We start from the raw sequence: 15025 nt of genomic DNA, 5'->3' as shown, positions 1-15025 counted from the left end.
CCATCTTTGGTTCATTACCCTTCAATATCGTTGTTTTTAAATTATTTTGTATTGATGAATCTCTAGCAATGTATTCCACTAGTCAATCTCCTCATTGTTAGATAATTCATTGACAACTTATCCATCAATATCAACCTTTTTCACTTTATCTGACATTGACTTTATTGTTGATGATGGTGAGATTATAATTGAATTGTGATTAGGGTTTTAAGGATTAGATTGTAAATTTAAATTGTTATGTTTAAAACATAAAAGTTAGCTTGTGAACCTAATATTATGCCCTTTAAATTGTTAGTTGTTTTTTTTATTGGAATTTGACTTTGAGCTACTTATCTTCTAAAGGATGAACAAGTGTTATCAGGTCAAACCTTGGATGGGAAAAAGAGCAACTTACCTACAATACTTGTTGTCTTTTTTATTAAGGATGACTTATGTTATAACTTAAAAGAGTACATTTGACTATAGGTTATCCTTTGAAGTCCGTTGGATAAGGAATCAGAGTGAGTCGTATGAGATCCAAATTGGAAAATTAGAAACTACGGAAGAAAACAATCTACTTAGCTCAATCTCCCTTAATATCAGAATCCTAGTTCCAGAAGCCCTTCGTTGCATAGTTTTCCAGCGCACTAGGAGAAAGAGGAGGCTAGAGATGGCACTAGAGACAATGCTGAAAGGGATTCCAAAGCTGAAGTTGAAGAGTGGGGGTGAGATTGTTGTTTTTGAAAGTTCTAAGGGGCAACTGAGTTTGAAAAATATAAAAACCTTAGGTTTGGGTGTGAAAATGTTATTTTTCAAAGTTTAAAAACTTTTATTAAAGATGAAATATTAGTTTCTAAAATTTGGGGAGAGAAAGTAATAATATAAGTGGGAGTTAAAACTTCTCAACTATCGTGGGTGTGTTTTTGAATTTCAGCTACAAATTGGGTGGAAAATAGTCCTTTGTCCTTTTTATCAAGTCAAAATCAGTTAATACCTATTATATCACCCGCACGCCTTCTTATTTTCAATTACAACCATCCGTTTAAATTCTTGTAAAATACTCTGCAATAAAATAGCAAATGAGCTGAGCTCAGTGATATTTGATTCAATGAATTTGTTTTCACTTAGTTCGATTTGAGAATAATATCATTAAATTATAAAACCAAACCTACTTAACTAAAAACATGGATCAACGAAGCTAATCAAAACTTTTTATCCATAATATATATATATATATATGTATATTATCCATTCCAATCATTTTAATTTGGTAATCAATCAAGTACATCTCAAATTAAAGCCAGAGAATGACCGGAAATTGTAGCAGGGGGATTTTACAAGAAGGTTTACAGAAGCAATGATAATTTTACACGGTAACTCATGATCTCTTGGGGTCATGAACTGAGTCACCTAACGAACTTGATGCAGGAACGACGTGACCGCTCTTAGAGTTGCAGTTGCAGATCTCAGAAAAGATAACAGCAAACCAAATAAAGGCCGGAGTAGCGAAGAGAAGTAGACCAAAGGGCACCATCCATAGCTGAGTATTTGTTGGATGGTATTTATATACCCAATACCCTAACATCAATCCTCCTGTCAAGCTTACCACCAATGACCACAAACAAGCTATAAACGTCTTCACTCTTTTCTCTGATTCCATCTGTTCTGCCTCATGTCTCTCTAGATCTTCATCATATATTCCCATCACAACAACAATTCCCTGAAAAAATATCCCAAAAATACATTACTCATTAAACTGGACGCTATCTATCCTGGATGAACCAAAGAAGAAGAGAATTATACGGAGGAATACCAACGTTCTGGTTTAGAAGAGATGAAGAATATTCTACGGACGGAGAATAAGTTTGAGAGTGAGGTACAGCCAGGTCTTGGATTTTGTTATTTATATAAGCAAATTTAAATCAATATACCCACCAGATGTGCATTTTTATCAAAGTTTTTATTTGATAAAAGACTGAATATTTAAAAAAAAAAAAATGATTCCGTGACTTCCGTCTTGGTTTTGAACACTATTTTAAGTATTTATCCATGGAGCAATCTGGGGTAGATTCCATATGTTTTTTCAATGTGTTTTTCTTGTGGTTTATTTTCCAATAGACAAAGTTATTACTCAGAAAATACTTAGGTCAAACATGCTCAAAATTACATGAAAATGAGGTTTTCGTATTCAACTTGACTTTATTAAAACAATATATACATTGTTCTTTGATAAAATACCAAATTAAACGGAACCAGAAGCAATACTTTTTCGTTGGAATTCTGAGGTGTCTGCATAAAAGTGCCTCAGTTGGTGCTGTCCCAAGCATGTCTTCGCCAGTCCAGTAACAGCTAATGGTTTAATTTACTCAATAAACATGATTACGGGGAAATATCATTCCAAGCAAAACATTCAATGCATTATATTATATAGCGCAGGTTTTTCTCAATACGGTGCCTGGGCATGTAAATTTCACTTAAGAATGACATAAGAAATGAGTTTGAGTGTCCCAGTTGGATCCGTATCCATCGTCAGCCTATCAGAGTCCTGTCTATCAAATTAAAGTTATTTGGCAGCAATCCTCAAACAGGTTGGAACTCGACAGGAACACTTAGACGCACTTCTATCTATTTAAGATGGTTAGAAAAATGGCTTTATGACCTCCTCCTTGGCTTTTACTTTCTCTTTCAGGGAGCATATATTATTATATTTGCTGACAGATGCAACTTGTCCTCAGGCAATTATGTGGACTTCCGGTATTCACTTTTTAACACTTATTAAACACTCAAATGTCTTTTATTTCATAGTTTAAATTTATGTTCTTATATTCATAGTTTTCTTTTTAGGATAAATTTATAGATCATAATTCATGAACAAGAGAGGCAATACAGATCTCCAAAATATGTGTTTAACCGGAATAATATGTTTTATGCAATCGGTTGGACGGAAAAAAGAGAAGATGAGAGCCAAGGATAAAAATAAAATGACGGAGGTTTCTTTGATAGCCCAAAAAGCCACATGGGAAAGCGATCTTAGGCCTCTTGTAGCAGTGTGAGAACTGTGAGAACCCAATTGGCTAAATGTATTAAAGGTTCAAAAGTTCAAATTAAGGCCCAATTCAAAAAGTCAGAGATCGATTTAGGCCGAAGTGTGTTGCTCCCTGAGCTGAAGCTTTTAGTGTGCTTCCATGCATTATGACTGTATCACATTTTAGGCCCAAAATGAAACAGTCTACATCCTAATGCCTGTTGTCATGGGTGAATTCGTGCAGATATTTGAAAAGTGTTAAATGGAGTTTTGTTTGGATTTAAAATAATTAATTGGAGTTTGATTTTAACTCGTTTAAATTTTTGAATAACACTATCAAAAGAGGGAAAAAAATCATCAATAAAATAAACTTTAATATAATAACATAATCAAGATGTCGATTTGGAATCCAATTCAAACTCGATACACTGATTTTTCTTTTATCTCATACCCACCTCAAATCCACCTTTTTACCTTGTGCAAAACCACGAAAGACAGACAAGCCATGACTAGATAATTTTTCTCCACCAAAGCATGAATGGACAAGATTCCACTGCGCTACTTAACGTGAGTGAGAGTGACAGGACAACTGTGTTGAACCACAAATTAGAAGGATATAATTGTAAATTAAATATCGGAAGCTGACAGTAAACTGATTCATGAATCAGCTGTTAGTGATTCCTTCTTGAAAGCAATGTTGGTTTTGGACGTAATCAATAATTGAAGTACCCCCTTCATTGTTTGAAATTACATTGCTACCCCGGTTGGTTTATTTAAAATTAACTTAAAATCTCATTCACCATTCAAATTTATACGCCTCATTAGAAGAGAATTATGATTAGTTTGGTTGTATTCTTCCTATTAGTCCGTAAGAATAATTATTGGTTAAGCAAGAAAAGGGCAGAAAATTATGGAAAGTTGACAAGTCGTTTCTTTTACTGTATTATCTACGCCAAAATAATAAATATTTAATAAAATTTTTAAGTCCATGAATGGACAATTTGGTAAATTGAGGAATCTGCATTGGCTATTTTAAATTTAAGATATAAGGTAATGATTTCATCAATACAGACACGGAGTGTCCACGGGGTTGTCATATGATTGGGTGCAAAAACCAGATCTGAGACCCATATCATATAATCTTTCCAGGAAACTTCATGACACATATACAGAGCCACAGTTTCCACCCACAAACGTCTTCAATATCCCAGCAATAAAAACGTTATCGGGAAAAAAAAAAAAACAACAGAAATTTTATCTCGTAAAGATTGCTGTGAGATCCATTAGCAATACAGTTCTTGTGATTTATATCGGCGGTGAGAAAATGAGTGCCAAAGTGTCTGCGGCAAGGACACGTGTCGGGAAATATGAGATGGGGAGAACCCTTGGTGAAGGCAGCTTCGCCAAGGTTAAGTTCGCCAAGAATGTGGAGACCGGAGAGTTCGTAGCCATTAAAATTGTGGACCGTGATCATGTCCGCCGTCACAAGATGGTGGAACAGGTATGTGTCACGTACGGTTATTGGTATCCCAACGATGAATTAGAATGGCTCACTCACCGGATTATTTTGATTTTGTCTATATTCCAAATGAGATCCAATCGTCTAATTTAGTTAGGGTTTGGCATAGCTTACGTAAAAATGAATCGTAAAAGATATGAATCCCTTAAGTCACATAATCAAAATATTCAATTATATTTATAATTTTTGAGGAATTAGTGGCATGTTTAGCAACGTAATCATGTTTATCCTATTGTAGTGTGGGACCCACAGTGATTTTTACAATAATTGGACGTAGGAAATGAGTTTTCACCATATGAAAAATAGTCATTGACCTTTTTGACTTTCTTATTTGGCAGATAAAAAGAGAAATATCAACAATGAAGTTGATCAAGCATCCAAATGTTATTAAAATTATTGAGGTACTTATACCCACTTAATTATTTTTATAATTGGATATAATTATATTATATAGTTAGAGTTAATAATATGTCTACTGATTTCTAGGTTATGGCTAGTAAAACAAAGATCTATATCATTCTCGAGTTTATTGATGGGGGTGAGCTCTTCGATAAAATTGTAAGGCATTCTTCTACAAGCATCTTGTAATATTGAACTGTTAAGTGGTCATAAATGTCGTGTCATGAATCAGCTATAGCCTTCATTTTTAAAGTTCTTCAATTTGCTGTTTGATTCGTAGGCCAAGAAGGGAAGACTTAAAGAGGATGAAGCCAGGAGATACTTCCAGCAGCTCATTAATGCTGTAGACTACTGTCATAGTAGAGGGGTCTACCACAGAGATTTGAAGGTTCATATAAGTTCGTTTCTTGCTTTCTGTGGTATTTTATGGAATTTTATTTAACAAGGATTCTCACTCATCATTTCGCAGCCTGAGAATCTTCTTCTGGACTCACATGGTGTTCTTAAAATTTCAGATTTTGGTTTAAGTGCGTTTTCACAACAAGTTCGGGTAAGGATAATTCAGTTACATCAAAACTGTTAATAAGTTCGTCCTGATTGAGAAATGAGAATTGCTTAATATTTAGATAACTCTCATTCTGTATTGGAGATATGTGAATAATGCATGTGTTTAAATAATCGTGCGTACAAAGAATGCCAAAACCTGCGCGATATTTCATGTTCCCTAGCAGCTGCAGGAGAGCTCTATTAATTATTTAATCGTGGCCGTTCATTTTATTAATGTACATATAGCTCACCCCTTAATTTTTAATTGTAACTCATGTAAATCATGTTACTTATTACTTGAGGAGGACTCAGGTAAGTCTTCTATGAAATTTTTAAAGAGAAATCAGACCTACTAACATGCTACTTACTGCAGGAAGATGGACTACTTCACACTGCCTGTGGAACCCCAAATTATGTTGCTCCTGAGGTATCTACTGATAGCTTTACTGAGTACTCAGTAATAATGCAATTATTTGTTGGTTCCTCAAACTCATCCTTTTTTTTTTTTTTCTTATCAGGTGCTCAATAACAAAGGTTATGATGGAAGAACATCTGATGTTTGGTCTTGTGGAGTCATTCTCTTTGTACTTATGGCCGGATTCTTGCCTTTTGAGGGGTCTAATCTTGGAATGTTGTATAGAAAAGTAAGCAGACTTTCCCACTTTTAGATGATAAGAGTTCAATTAAGTACATTAATACATGTTCATATACATTTCAGATATCCAAGGCTGACTTCACTTGTCCATCATGGTTTTCAAATGCCGCTAAGAAATTTATAAAGCGTATTCTTGACCCAAACCCCGTTACAGTAAGTACCACGTTGTTTCTCCCTTACTTTTTATATTTTATGTTAGCCTGGGCATATGATATATTGCACCTGATGAATTAATGTTAATACATGCATTTGTGTTGACTGTTATTTCTTCTGTTGCAGAGAATAACTATTCCTCAAATTTTAAAGGATGAATGGTTTATTAAGGGATACAAACCACCGCAATTTGATAAGGAAGAGGACGTGAATCTTGATGATGTAGATGCTGTTTTTAATGACTCCAAGGTAAGTTGTTTGAACCACAGCTTTTCTTCTCATCCTCTGAGTCAAAATTGTCCGGACATGAAGGTCTAAAAAAGACATTGAAATGTGGACTAATTGGTTATACAATTTTTCAGGTGTTAAGATTTGAGACTGCAACTGTTTTGTACTCATGATTTTGTAAACTAGCATTTTAGTTAACTTAAAAAACAAGAATTGAAAGAAGTTTGAACCTTTAATTATTTGTTATTCTCTTTCAGGAACATCTTGTAACAGAAAGGAAAGAGAAGCCTGTATCAATGAATGCTTTCGAGCTAATCTCCAGGGCACAGGGCTTCAGCCTTGAAAATTTGTTTGAGAAGCAGACGGTATATATACAAGATTTCACGGCTTTTATTTTTCATTATTGTTTGTGACCAAAATCTGTGGTTACTAATTTCAGAAGATAATATATGGTCCTGAAAAAACCTGTAAGATTATTAAAATGATAACACGATATTCCTGAGATGATTTATTCAGAAAAAACTTTCATAAAGGCCATCTATTTCTTTTTAATTTTAGGCTAAATCTACGAAATAATTAATAAAAAAACTGAGTAGATTACCATAGCCAATAGCCCCACTGCTATTTCCATGTTAAATTATATATATTTATTTTATTGCTGGTTGACCATATCTCCCAATGTTTGAAATATGTAATTCTAGGGTCTTGTGAAGCGAGAAACCCGATTTTCTTCCCAGCGCCCTGCCAATGAAATCATGTCTAAAATAGAGGAAGCTGCAAAGCCTCTGGGCTTCAATGTTCGCAAGGGAAACTATAAGGTCAACTAATTCTTGTCCTTTTTGCAATTTAATATACTTAGTTTTGTTTTTCGTATATCCAATTTAACTTTTTAGAAGTGTAGGCTTCATTGTAATTCCTTTCAAATCTTCTTTCTTGTTTTTTTAATAAAATCATTTCAGATGAAGTTGCAAGGTGATAAAAGTGGAAGGAAAGGCCAACTCTCTGTAGCGACAGAGGTAATAAACTGTTTGATTATAATGTATTATCGTTTTAGTTCCTCACAGTTACATGGAAATTCATTGTTGCTGGGTAAGAAACTGGCTTCTTCCAAAATTGGATACAGAATGTTTAAATTCTTATATATTATATCATTCCAAGCCTTGTTTAATTCATTTGGATACAAAAAAATATCTGGGTGATTCAATGCTTTTTAAATTTCAGGTGTTTGAAGTAGCTCCCTCCTTGCATATTGTTGAGGTTCGCAAAACTGGTGGTGACACATTAGAGTTTCACAAGGCATGTTCACATTGTTAATTTTGGTTTTTATTGATTTTTATAACAATATAGTTATATATAGAAATTAGTTTTCTTGTAATTACATTTGGAAGCCATGCTGACTGTAGATTAATTTGGTTTATCACATTGCAGTTCTACAAAAATTTTTCGACAGGACTGAAAGATGTTGTTTGGAAAACTGAAGAAAATACACAAGAATTGAGAGGTAATATTTCTCTTTCCCTTGCTATAGATAGACCTAACAAACGGGTGGGTTGCCTGCGGAAACCAAAAAACTAATTTTTACTTTTATTATTTTTACAAATTTAGGGTTTTCTAGTTAAATCTCTACAGCCATTATGTTTAACATTCTCCGTTCAATCAAAATCAAACCAAAAACAGTCGAAAAGCCTCCATTGCCAATATGAAGATCAAGATGAAGTTCAATCCACCAAACACTCTGTCATCAAATTTAGGCCAAATGACTATTTCCCACCCAAGGTTTGATGTTTTCTCAAGTTTCCACCCTTTAACTATGGAAACACCAAACACCCACCCATGACCGATTAGATTTAACAAAACCCTAACGGTGGTAAGGGTAAAATCGTCATTTTCGCTATAATATTAAAAATAAACTAAAATAGAATCTATTTTGCCCCCCTAAACTTTAAAAACTAAAATTTTCCCCCAGCCTAAGTTTTAAAAAATCGCCGTTTCACCCTAGAGTTTCATTTTGAAATCTCCGACGACATCTCCGGCTCCATTGCCAACGACCTCTCCCTTCCGAAGCTTCCTCTCCTTCCGGTGAACTCTTTCCTCCCATTTGGACGTCCGATCGGAGTCGGAGAAGCCGTGGAAGACGAAGAACTTCGTCGGGAAAAACGAAGTTCTTCGTCTTCCTAGTCGTTGTCGTCTGGGAAGACGGTTGTCTTCCCAGACGAAGACGAGACCACTCGTCGTCCTCTGGAAAGACGAGTCATCTTCATATGGGAAGATGATCGTCTTCCCAGACGATGAAGACAAGATCGATCGATCTCGTCTTTGTCGTCTGAGAAGACGATTTCTCTTCCCAGACGACTTCTCTCTGCGTCGGATGCGTAGTGCAAGAGTTGAGGGCGGCCGTCAGTGGAAGAGAAACCGTCGGGAGGGGAAGACGGCCGGTGATGGCGCCGAAGAAAGTGAAAGGGTTTGGAAATAAACCCTAGGGGGGGAAATGTAATCTTTTCAAACTTAGCTTAGGGAAAAAATGTTAGTTTTTAAACTTTTAGGAGAGAAAATGAGATTAAATTTACCACCGTTAGGGTTTTGTTAAATCTAACAGGCTATAGGTGGATATTTGATGTTTCCATAGTTAAAGGATGAAAACTTGAGAAAACATCAAACCTTGGGTGGGAAATAGTCGTTTGGCCTCAAATTTAATTCAAACCAAAACCTAACCAACGATGAGCTGAAATATGGACCCATAATCCCGCCCAGATGCAATTAATAGCATCGTACAAGAAGATGAAGAATGTCGACCCACCAATTTAAGCCTCTGATAAACTTCAATTGGATCCCCATAGCACAATGTACGATACTAGAGGTTTCAGTCATATCACATACTCTTAGTTCCGGCTCTTATTATCTATCTTGATTATGCTTTGATAGATGCAAAGAGAGGCTTACTTTGGTTAGGTTGGTTGTTTCCTTTTGTTTTGGCCTTCCCTTTTATAGGTTAGCTTGGCTTGTGTTCTCCTCTGATCATAAAGCTTAGGTTGTTTCTGCTTTTCAGGGCCTTTTTGTTATACACATACTTATTCATAAAAAAAAAAAAGGATAAATAAATCATATCACAGACAACCTCTAAGTTTGCTTGCCCCACTTCTTCTTCGTCCTCTCAAGCTTACGACATGTTGTTTAGTGATTAAAGTAGAGGGGGATTTGATTAGCGAGTTTCAGTGAATTAATGAGCTAGAGGGCACACATTTAATGAAGGAAATCGTGAGCTTAGAAACGAAGCAATTAACATTAACAGTGGCCTCCTTATGATTTGATTTTCCTTTTAGAGATTTGCGTTTTTATTAAGTACCAAAGCTTTGAGTAAGATTTATAAACAAATGCAGCAATAAATATAGAAAGAAATAAGTTTGAAATAAATTATTGACCCATATCTGTTCTGACTTTACTCTTACATGTTCATGCAGCAGAAAATAAATAGAAATCAAGTAGCTGATTTTTGTGAGTAGTTTTGTCCCCCAAATGTGTACAGCACAGAAGAGATAAAAAAATGTGTGGCGGTATTCAGCAGAGTGAAGTGGCATGAGCTTGATTTCCCCTTCCATGAAGCTAATCTGTCTTAAAACACTTGATTAGATGGAAGAAATTGTCATATTTAATGCAAGAAATTATAATTTTTATTCATTTTTGCTTGCTTGCAAAGATAGAATTTCACAGGGTCTTTAATTAAAATATGATTCATGGCTTTACTACCATCGCAAATATGTAACTTAATAAATAAAATGGAACAGTTATTTTTTAATAACACAAATAGACCGTCAACGGCAACCAACGGTGTCTCTCAAGTGCCCATTAATTTGATCATTCATTGCATTAGTTTCTGGTTGGCAGCAGCTCTTATTAAACGGTTTGATGTTGGTATCCCACGTTTTTCATCAGGGAGGACAGACAGGGTACGTCTCCTCTTAAACTCACCAGACAAATTCATTTTTTATTTTTATTTTTATTTTTATTTTTTTCTAAATTTAAGAAATTATCCTTCATGTTTTGTTTAGTACATAAGTCGAGACTTCTTCATACTCTATGACAAAGTTTTGAAATATAAAATAAATGGCTGCTGTGGAGAGTTGAGAGATTAAAGATTGGACCAAACTTTGATCTAGTCTTTGACTTAATCTTTCCACTTTAAAAAGTTATTATTATTAAAAAATATTAAATTAATAATAAAATAATATTTAATTATATAATAATATATTATTATTAATATTTAAATTAATATTATTATAAATATAAAAAAAATAATTATAAATTCAATCTCTGTATTTCAAAAAATTTATCTGTCTAATAAGATAGAACAAGATTTTCTACATCTAATCAGTTTGAAGTCTAATTTAGGAACTCAATGTATTATACAAATTGATAAATAGATTAATTCATACAAATATCTATGTATAAAGAGATGTATCAAATAAAACTATAAATTTAAAAAATAAAATTTACTATATTTATTTTATTAATTATTTTAACAAAACAATTTCGCGTGACTTAAAAGCCTTTGGGTCCATTTACTACAAGTTGCGCTAAAAATTGCTGCCTGTAATTGTTACAATTTAATTTAAGCCCACACGTGGCCGAAAAACAACCAAAGATTGTCTTTTTATGTTGCACGGACAGATTACTGACCATTTGATGGTTATCGACCAGTCACCTGCACTCCACCGTCCTTTTTAATGCATTTCCCTTTGGAACTATGTAATCTTTTCTCTTTAACAAAATTTGTGTTTAAAATCTTTCTTTCTCCAAGAAATGTGTGAACTCAAATTTAATGTTTAAACTAAATTTAAAAAAAAAAAAGAAAAATTCCTGGTCAATTAAGTATGTCCAATAAATGCTATGTTGACTCCAATGATGTCAAAACATACTTGGCATAAAATTACATGTGACAATTTGCCAATGTGTATAACTTCTGAAAGATCATGAATCATGTACGCAATGGACACCTTCATTAGTCTAAAGCTAGCTTGAAAGCAACCTCTCATTCTCAAATGGCAGGCCATTTGGTCAAATGCCCCACCTTCATTAAGAAAACTATAACTGCATTTCTTCTACCAGATTTTGATTTTTTTTTTTTTTTTAATTTGGGGATCTTGAGGCTTTTAAGTATATATCATATATGTTCACTATAATCTTCATACAGAATGCCGTTGGTGGTTGAGCTATCCATCCTTCCCTGAACTACCTACCATTAATTAGATACATGATTCCAGCTTTGTTGCAGCTAATATACAAAGTTTTAGAGCTCTGGTTTCTCCATTCTTCAGGTTTAAATTTCCCTCTGAATCAGTCTCTTTATTATTCATACCTAACCAAAGACGTGTTGGGGTTTGTTTCCATTTCAGCATTTGTTTTTCTTTGGAGGGTCAACCAGTTCAGCTTCTTATAGACTCTTGTCGATATTTAGTACACCAATCTTTCTTCATCGTACCAAAAAGAGGAACAAAGGAAAATGGATAGAGTACAGATAGATAAGGAGAGATTGACGGCGGAGATGGCGTTTAAAGACTCGTCCTCTGCCGTTATCAGAATTCGACAAGGGTTGCCCGATTTTTTACATTCCGTGAAGCTTAAGTACGTAAAATTAGGCTATGGGTACTCGTGCAATTTATCCACAATTCTCATGTTTGTTCTCATAGTACCTTTGTCCATAGCCACTCTGGTTCAGCTTACAGGTTTACTTGAGCGGGTTCATGAGTTATTTTCTAACCAGAATCTTCAACTCAACAGCTTTGACGCAGCCATCCAAGTTGCCATTTCTGTTACACTAGTATTTCTCTCGGCCTTTTACTTATCCAAGCGTTCCAGGTCGGTTTACCTCGTGGATTTCTCGTGTTACAAACCGGAAGATGAACGTAAAATGTCGGTGGAATCATTCTTGAAAATGAGCGAAGAGAGCGGTGCCTTCGAAGAAGAAACACTGCAGTTTCAGCGGCGTGTAGCGAGCAGGTCGAGTGTTGGAGATGAAACATATTTACCGAGAGGAATAACATCAAGACCACCAAATCTTTGCATGAAAGAAGCCCGGGCGGAGGCTGAAGCCGTCATGTTCGGTGCACTGGATTCCCTTTTTCACAAAACCGGTGTTAAACCGAGCGATATTGGGATTCTTATTGTCAATTGCAGTTTATTCAACCCAACCCCTTCTCTTTCTTCCATGATCGTGAATCATTACAAGCTCAGAACTGACATCAAAAGCTACAATCTTGGCGGCATGGGTTGCAGCGCAGGTCTTATATCTATCGATCTAGCAAGAAACCTTCTTAAAACAAACCCAAACACGTATGCAATTGTTCTAAGTACCGAAAACATCACTTTAAATTGGTATTTCGGCAATGACAGATCCATGCTGCTATGCAATTGTCTGTTCCGCATGGGCGGTGCTGCCATTCTTTTATCAAACAAGGCTCACGACCGGTCCCGTTCCAAATACGAGCTGGTTCATTTAGTTCGGACTCATAAAGGCGCTGATGATAAAAACTACAATTGCGTTTATCAAAGAGAAGATGATAAAGGAACAGTTGGTGTTTCACTTGCAAGAGAATTAATGGCTGTAGCTGGAGATGCATTAAAGACCAACATAACTACTCTGGGTCCTCTCGTGTTGCCACTGAAAGAGCAATTTATGTTCTTTGTCACGCTTGTTCGTAAAAAAGTTTTCAAAGCTAAAGTTAAGCCTTATATACCTGATTTCAAGCTTGCTTTTGAACATTTTTGTATTCATGCGGGTGGTAGAGGGGTTTTGGACGAGTTACAAAAGAATTTGCAACTCAGTGATTGGCACATGGAACCCTCAAGAATGACTCTGCACAGATTTGGCAACACATCTAGTAGCTCACTGTGGTATGAGTTGGCTTACACAGAAGCCAAGGGGCGGGTTAATGGCGGAGACAGGGTTTGGCAGATTGCATTCGGTTCCGGTTTCAAATGTAACAGTGCTGTTTGGAGATCGCTGAAAGGAGTTCCGGAGGGTGAGTGGCGGGGTAACCCGTGGGTTGAGTCCATTGGCAAGTATCCAGTTAAGATTCCTGCGGCTTGAATGCCTACGTACGTGTCTATAAATGACCAAGTGACGTGGCTGTATTATGTGTGCTTTTGTTTAGTCTCGGAAGGAGACTGACTTTCTAGAACTACATGTAAAACTCCTGCCCATGAATGAATTGGTAGGAATTTATTAAGTAATAAATTATATTTAATAATTTTGTACACATGCATCCTTCGATTACTTTACATAAAAAACAATTCTTTCTTTCAGGGGCGGACTAAATTTAAAAAAAAAAAATTCAATTTGGCCAGCCACTTCGAAAAGTTTTCAAATTTGTATAAAAATATACATATAATTCTCAATATTTTATATTAACTTTTAATAGTCATTATTTTTTTAATTGATTATTTTATATTTTATTTTTATACAACACTGACCGTTCTAATTTTTTTTTTTAAATTTCTATGGAAAACACTTTTTAATCAGTTTAATCCGCATCAGTTTGGCATTTTATAATATTAATGATAAAATGATTGATATTGGTGGACAAGGACTTGATTGAATGTAGATGGTAGCAAGGTTCAAAGCTAGTTAGTGTGCAATCTCACATCCAAAAAGCCAAAAGACTTGCTCCGATCGAAGGTATAGCGAAAATTCAAAGTGATCCTTTTTAATTTTCGAAAATCTAAATATTTATCCATGAGCAAAATTTCATTAAAAAAATTAATTATAATTAAAAGTAAAGTCATCATTTAATAAAAAAAATTAAAAAAATATAAAATTTATTATATTTTTCTTCCTAAGTTTTAAAAACTAATAATTTCACTATTTCTTAAAGTTTTCAAGCTTTGAAAAGTAGCATTCCCAAAAAAAAAAACTTAGGGTTTTCTTCCTCTCCACTCTTGTCACTATTTTCGATTAATGATGACCAGTCTTTTTTTCTTCTAATAATATGTCTCAGTTCAAAGCCCTTTTCTCCGGGATGAAATCCAAAAGTCCTTCATTTGGATCAAAAAATTTAGACGAAGGAGCTCTTTGTTTAGACAACGAGTGTTGTCCCAGATGACGACTATGAGACCAAGGTGTTGTCGTCATCTAGATAACGCTTTCGTTGTCTAGATGAAGAATGACTGAATTTTTCAATCTAGACATTATCCAGGGGCTTTGGATCTAGAGGCATCACCTAGAGGAAGAAAGATTGGTTGTCGTTTGTTGGAGATGATGGCTAGAGTGGGAGGAAGAAAACTATAAGTTTGGGGGGGAGGGGGGGAGGGGGAGGCAAATGTTATTTTTCAAAATTTATAAACTTTAAACAGAAATGAAGTTGTTAATTTTTAAAACTTAAGGAGAAAAATATAATAATTTTTTTGTTAAATGATGGTTTTATTTTTAATTTTAATTGAGTTTTTAAATAAAATTTTACTCATAGATAAATGTTTGAGTTTTTAAAAATTAAAAGAAATCACTTTAAGTTTTCCCTATAATGGGATA

The 15025-nt window shown here is 34.7% G+C and overlaps 2 protein-coding genes and 1 long non-coding RNA gene across 5 annotated transcripts; 2 read left to right on the top strand and 1 right to left on the bottom strand.

Annotated features, from left to right (window-relative positions):
• Window positions 1-1178: 1178 nt before the first annotated feature.
• LOC123215503 lies at window positions 1179-2033 on the bottom strand. The gene is made up of 2 exons (XR_006502067.1): window positions 1793-2033; window positions 1179-1699 (listed from the first exon to the last, which is right to left on the bottom strand). It is a non-coding gene; the product is annotated as an uncharacterized LOC123215503 (long non-coding RNA).
• Window positions 2034-4091: 2058 nt separating this feature from the next.
• Window positions 4092-10179, top strand: LOC123215501 (CBL-interacting serine/threonine-protein kinase 9). Of its 3 annotated transcripts, none has more exons than XM_044635621.1 (15): window positions 4092-4505; window positions 4862-4924; window positions 5010-5081; window positions 5203-5310; window positions 5392-5472; window positions 5842-5895; window positions 5987-6112; window positions 6187-6276; window positions 6403-6525; window positions 6762-6869; window positions 7206-7322; window positions 7464-7520; window positions 7726-7800; window positions 7933-8005; window positions 9963-10179. In XM_044635621.1, the coding sequence occupies exons 1-15, from the start codon at window positions 4329-4331 to the stop codon at window positions 9974-9976; spliced, it is 1338 nt and encodes a 445-aa protein (XP_044491556.1). In that variant the 5' UTR covers window positions 4092-4328; the 3' UTR covers window positions 9977-10179. The 3 variants fall into 3 exon arrangements, with proteins under 3 accessions (XP_044491556.1, XP_044491554.1, XP_044491555.1); XM_044635619.1 differs by having other exon boundaries at window positions 4188-4505; window positions 9966-10179; XM_044635620.1 differs by lacking the exons at window positions 4862-4924; window positions 5010-5081 and having other exon boundaries at window positions 4188-4505.
• Window positions 10180-11475: 1296 nt separating this feature from the next.
• LOC123215499 (3-ketoacyl-CoA synthase 1-like) lies at window positions 11476-13757 on the top strand. Its single transcript, XM_044635618.1, has one exon. The coding sequence runs from the start codon at window positions 12002-12004 to the stop codon at window positions 13586-13588; it is 1587 nt and encodes a 528-aa protein (XP_044491553.1). The 5' UTR covers window positions 11476-12001; the 3' UTR covers window positions 13589-13757.
• The last annotated feature ends 1268 nt before the right edge of the window (window positions 13758-15025 follow it).

Source organism: Mangifera indica, chromosome 5 (assembly GCF_011075055.1).
Source record: "Mangifera indica cultivar Alphonso chromosome 5, CATAS_Mindica_2.1, whole genome shotgun sequence".
NCBI classification, from domain to species: Eukaryota; Viridiplantae; Streptophyta; class Magnoliopsida; order Sapindales; family Anacardiaceae; genus Mangifera; species Mangifera indica.
Note: the sequence above shows the minus strand (reverse complement) of the source record. Positions and strands in the feature narration are given on the sequence as shown.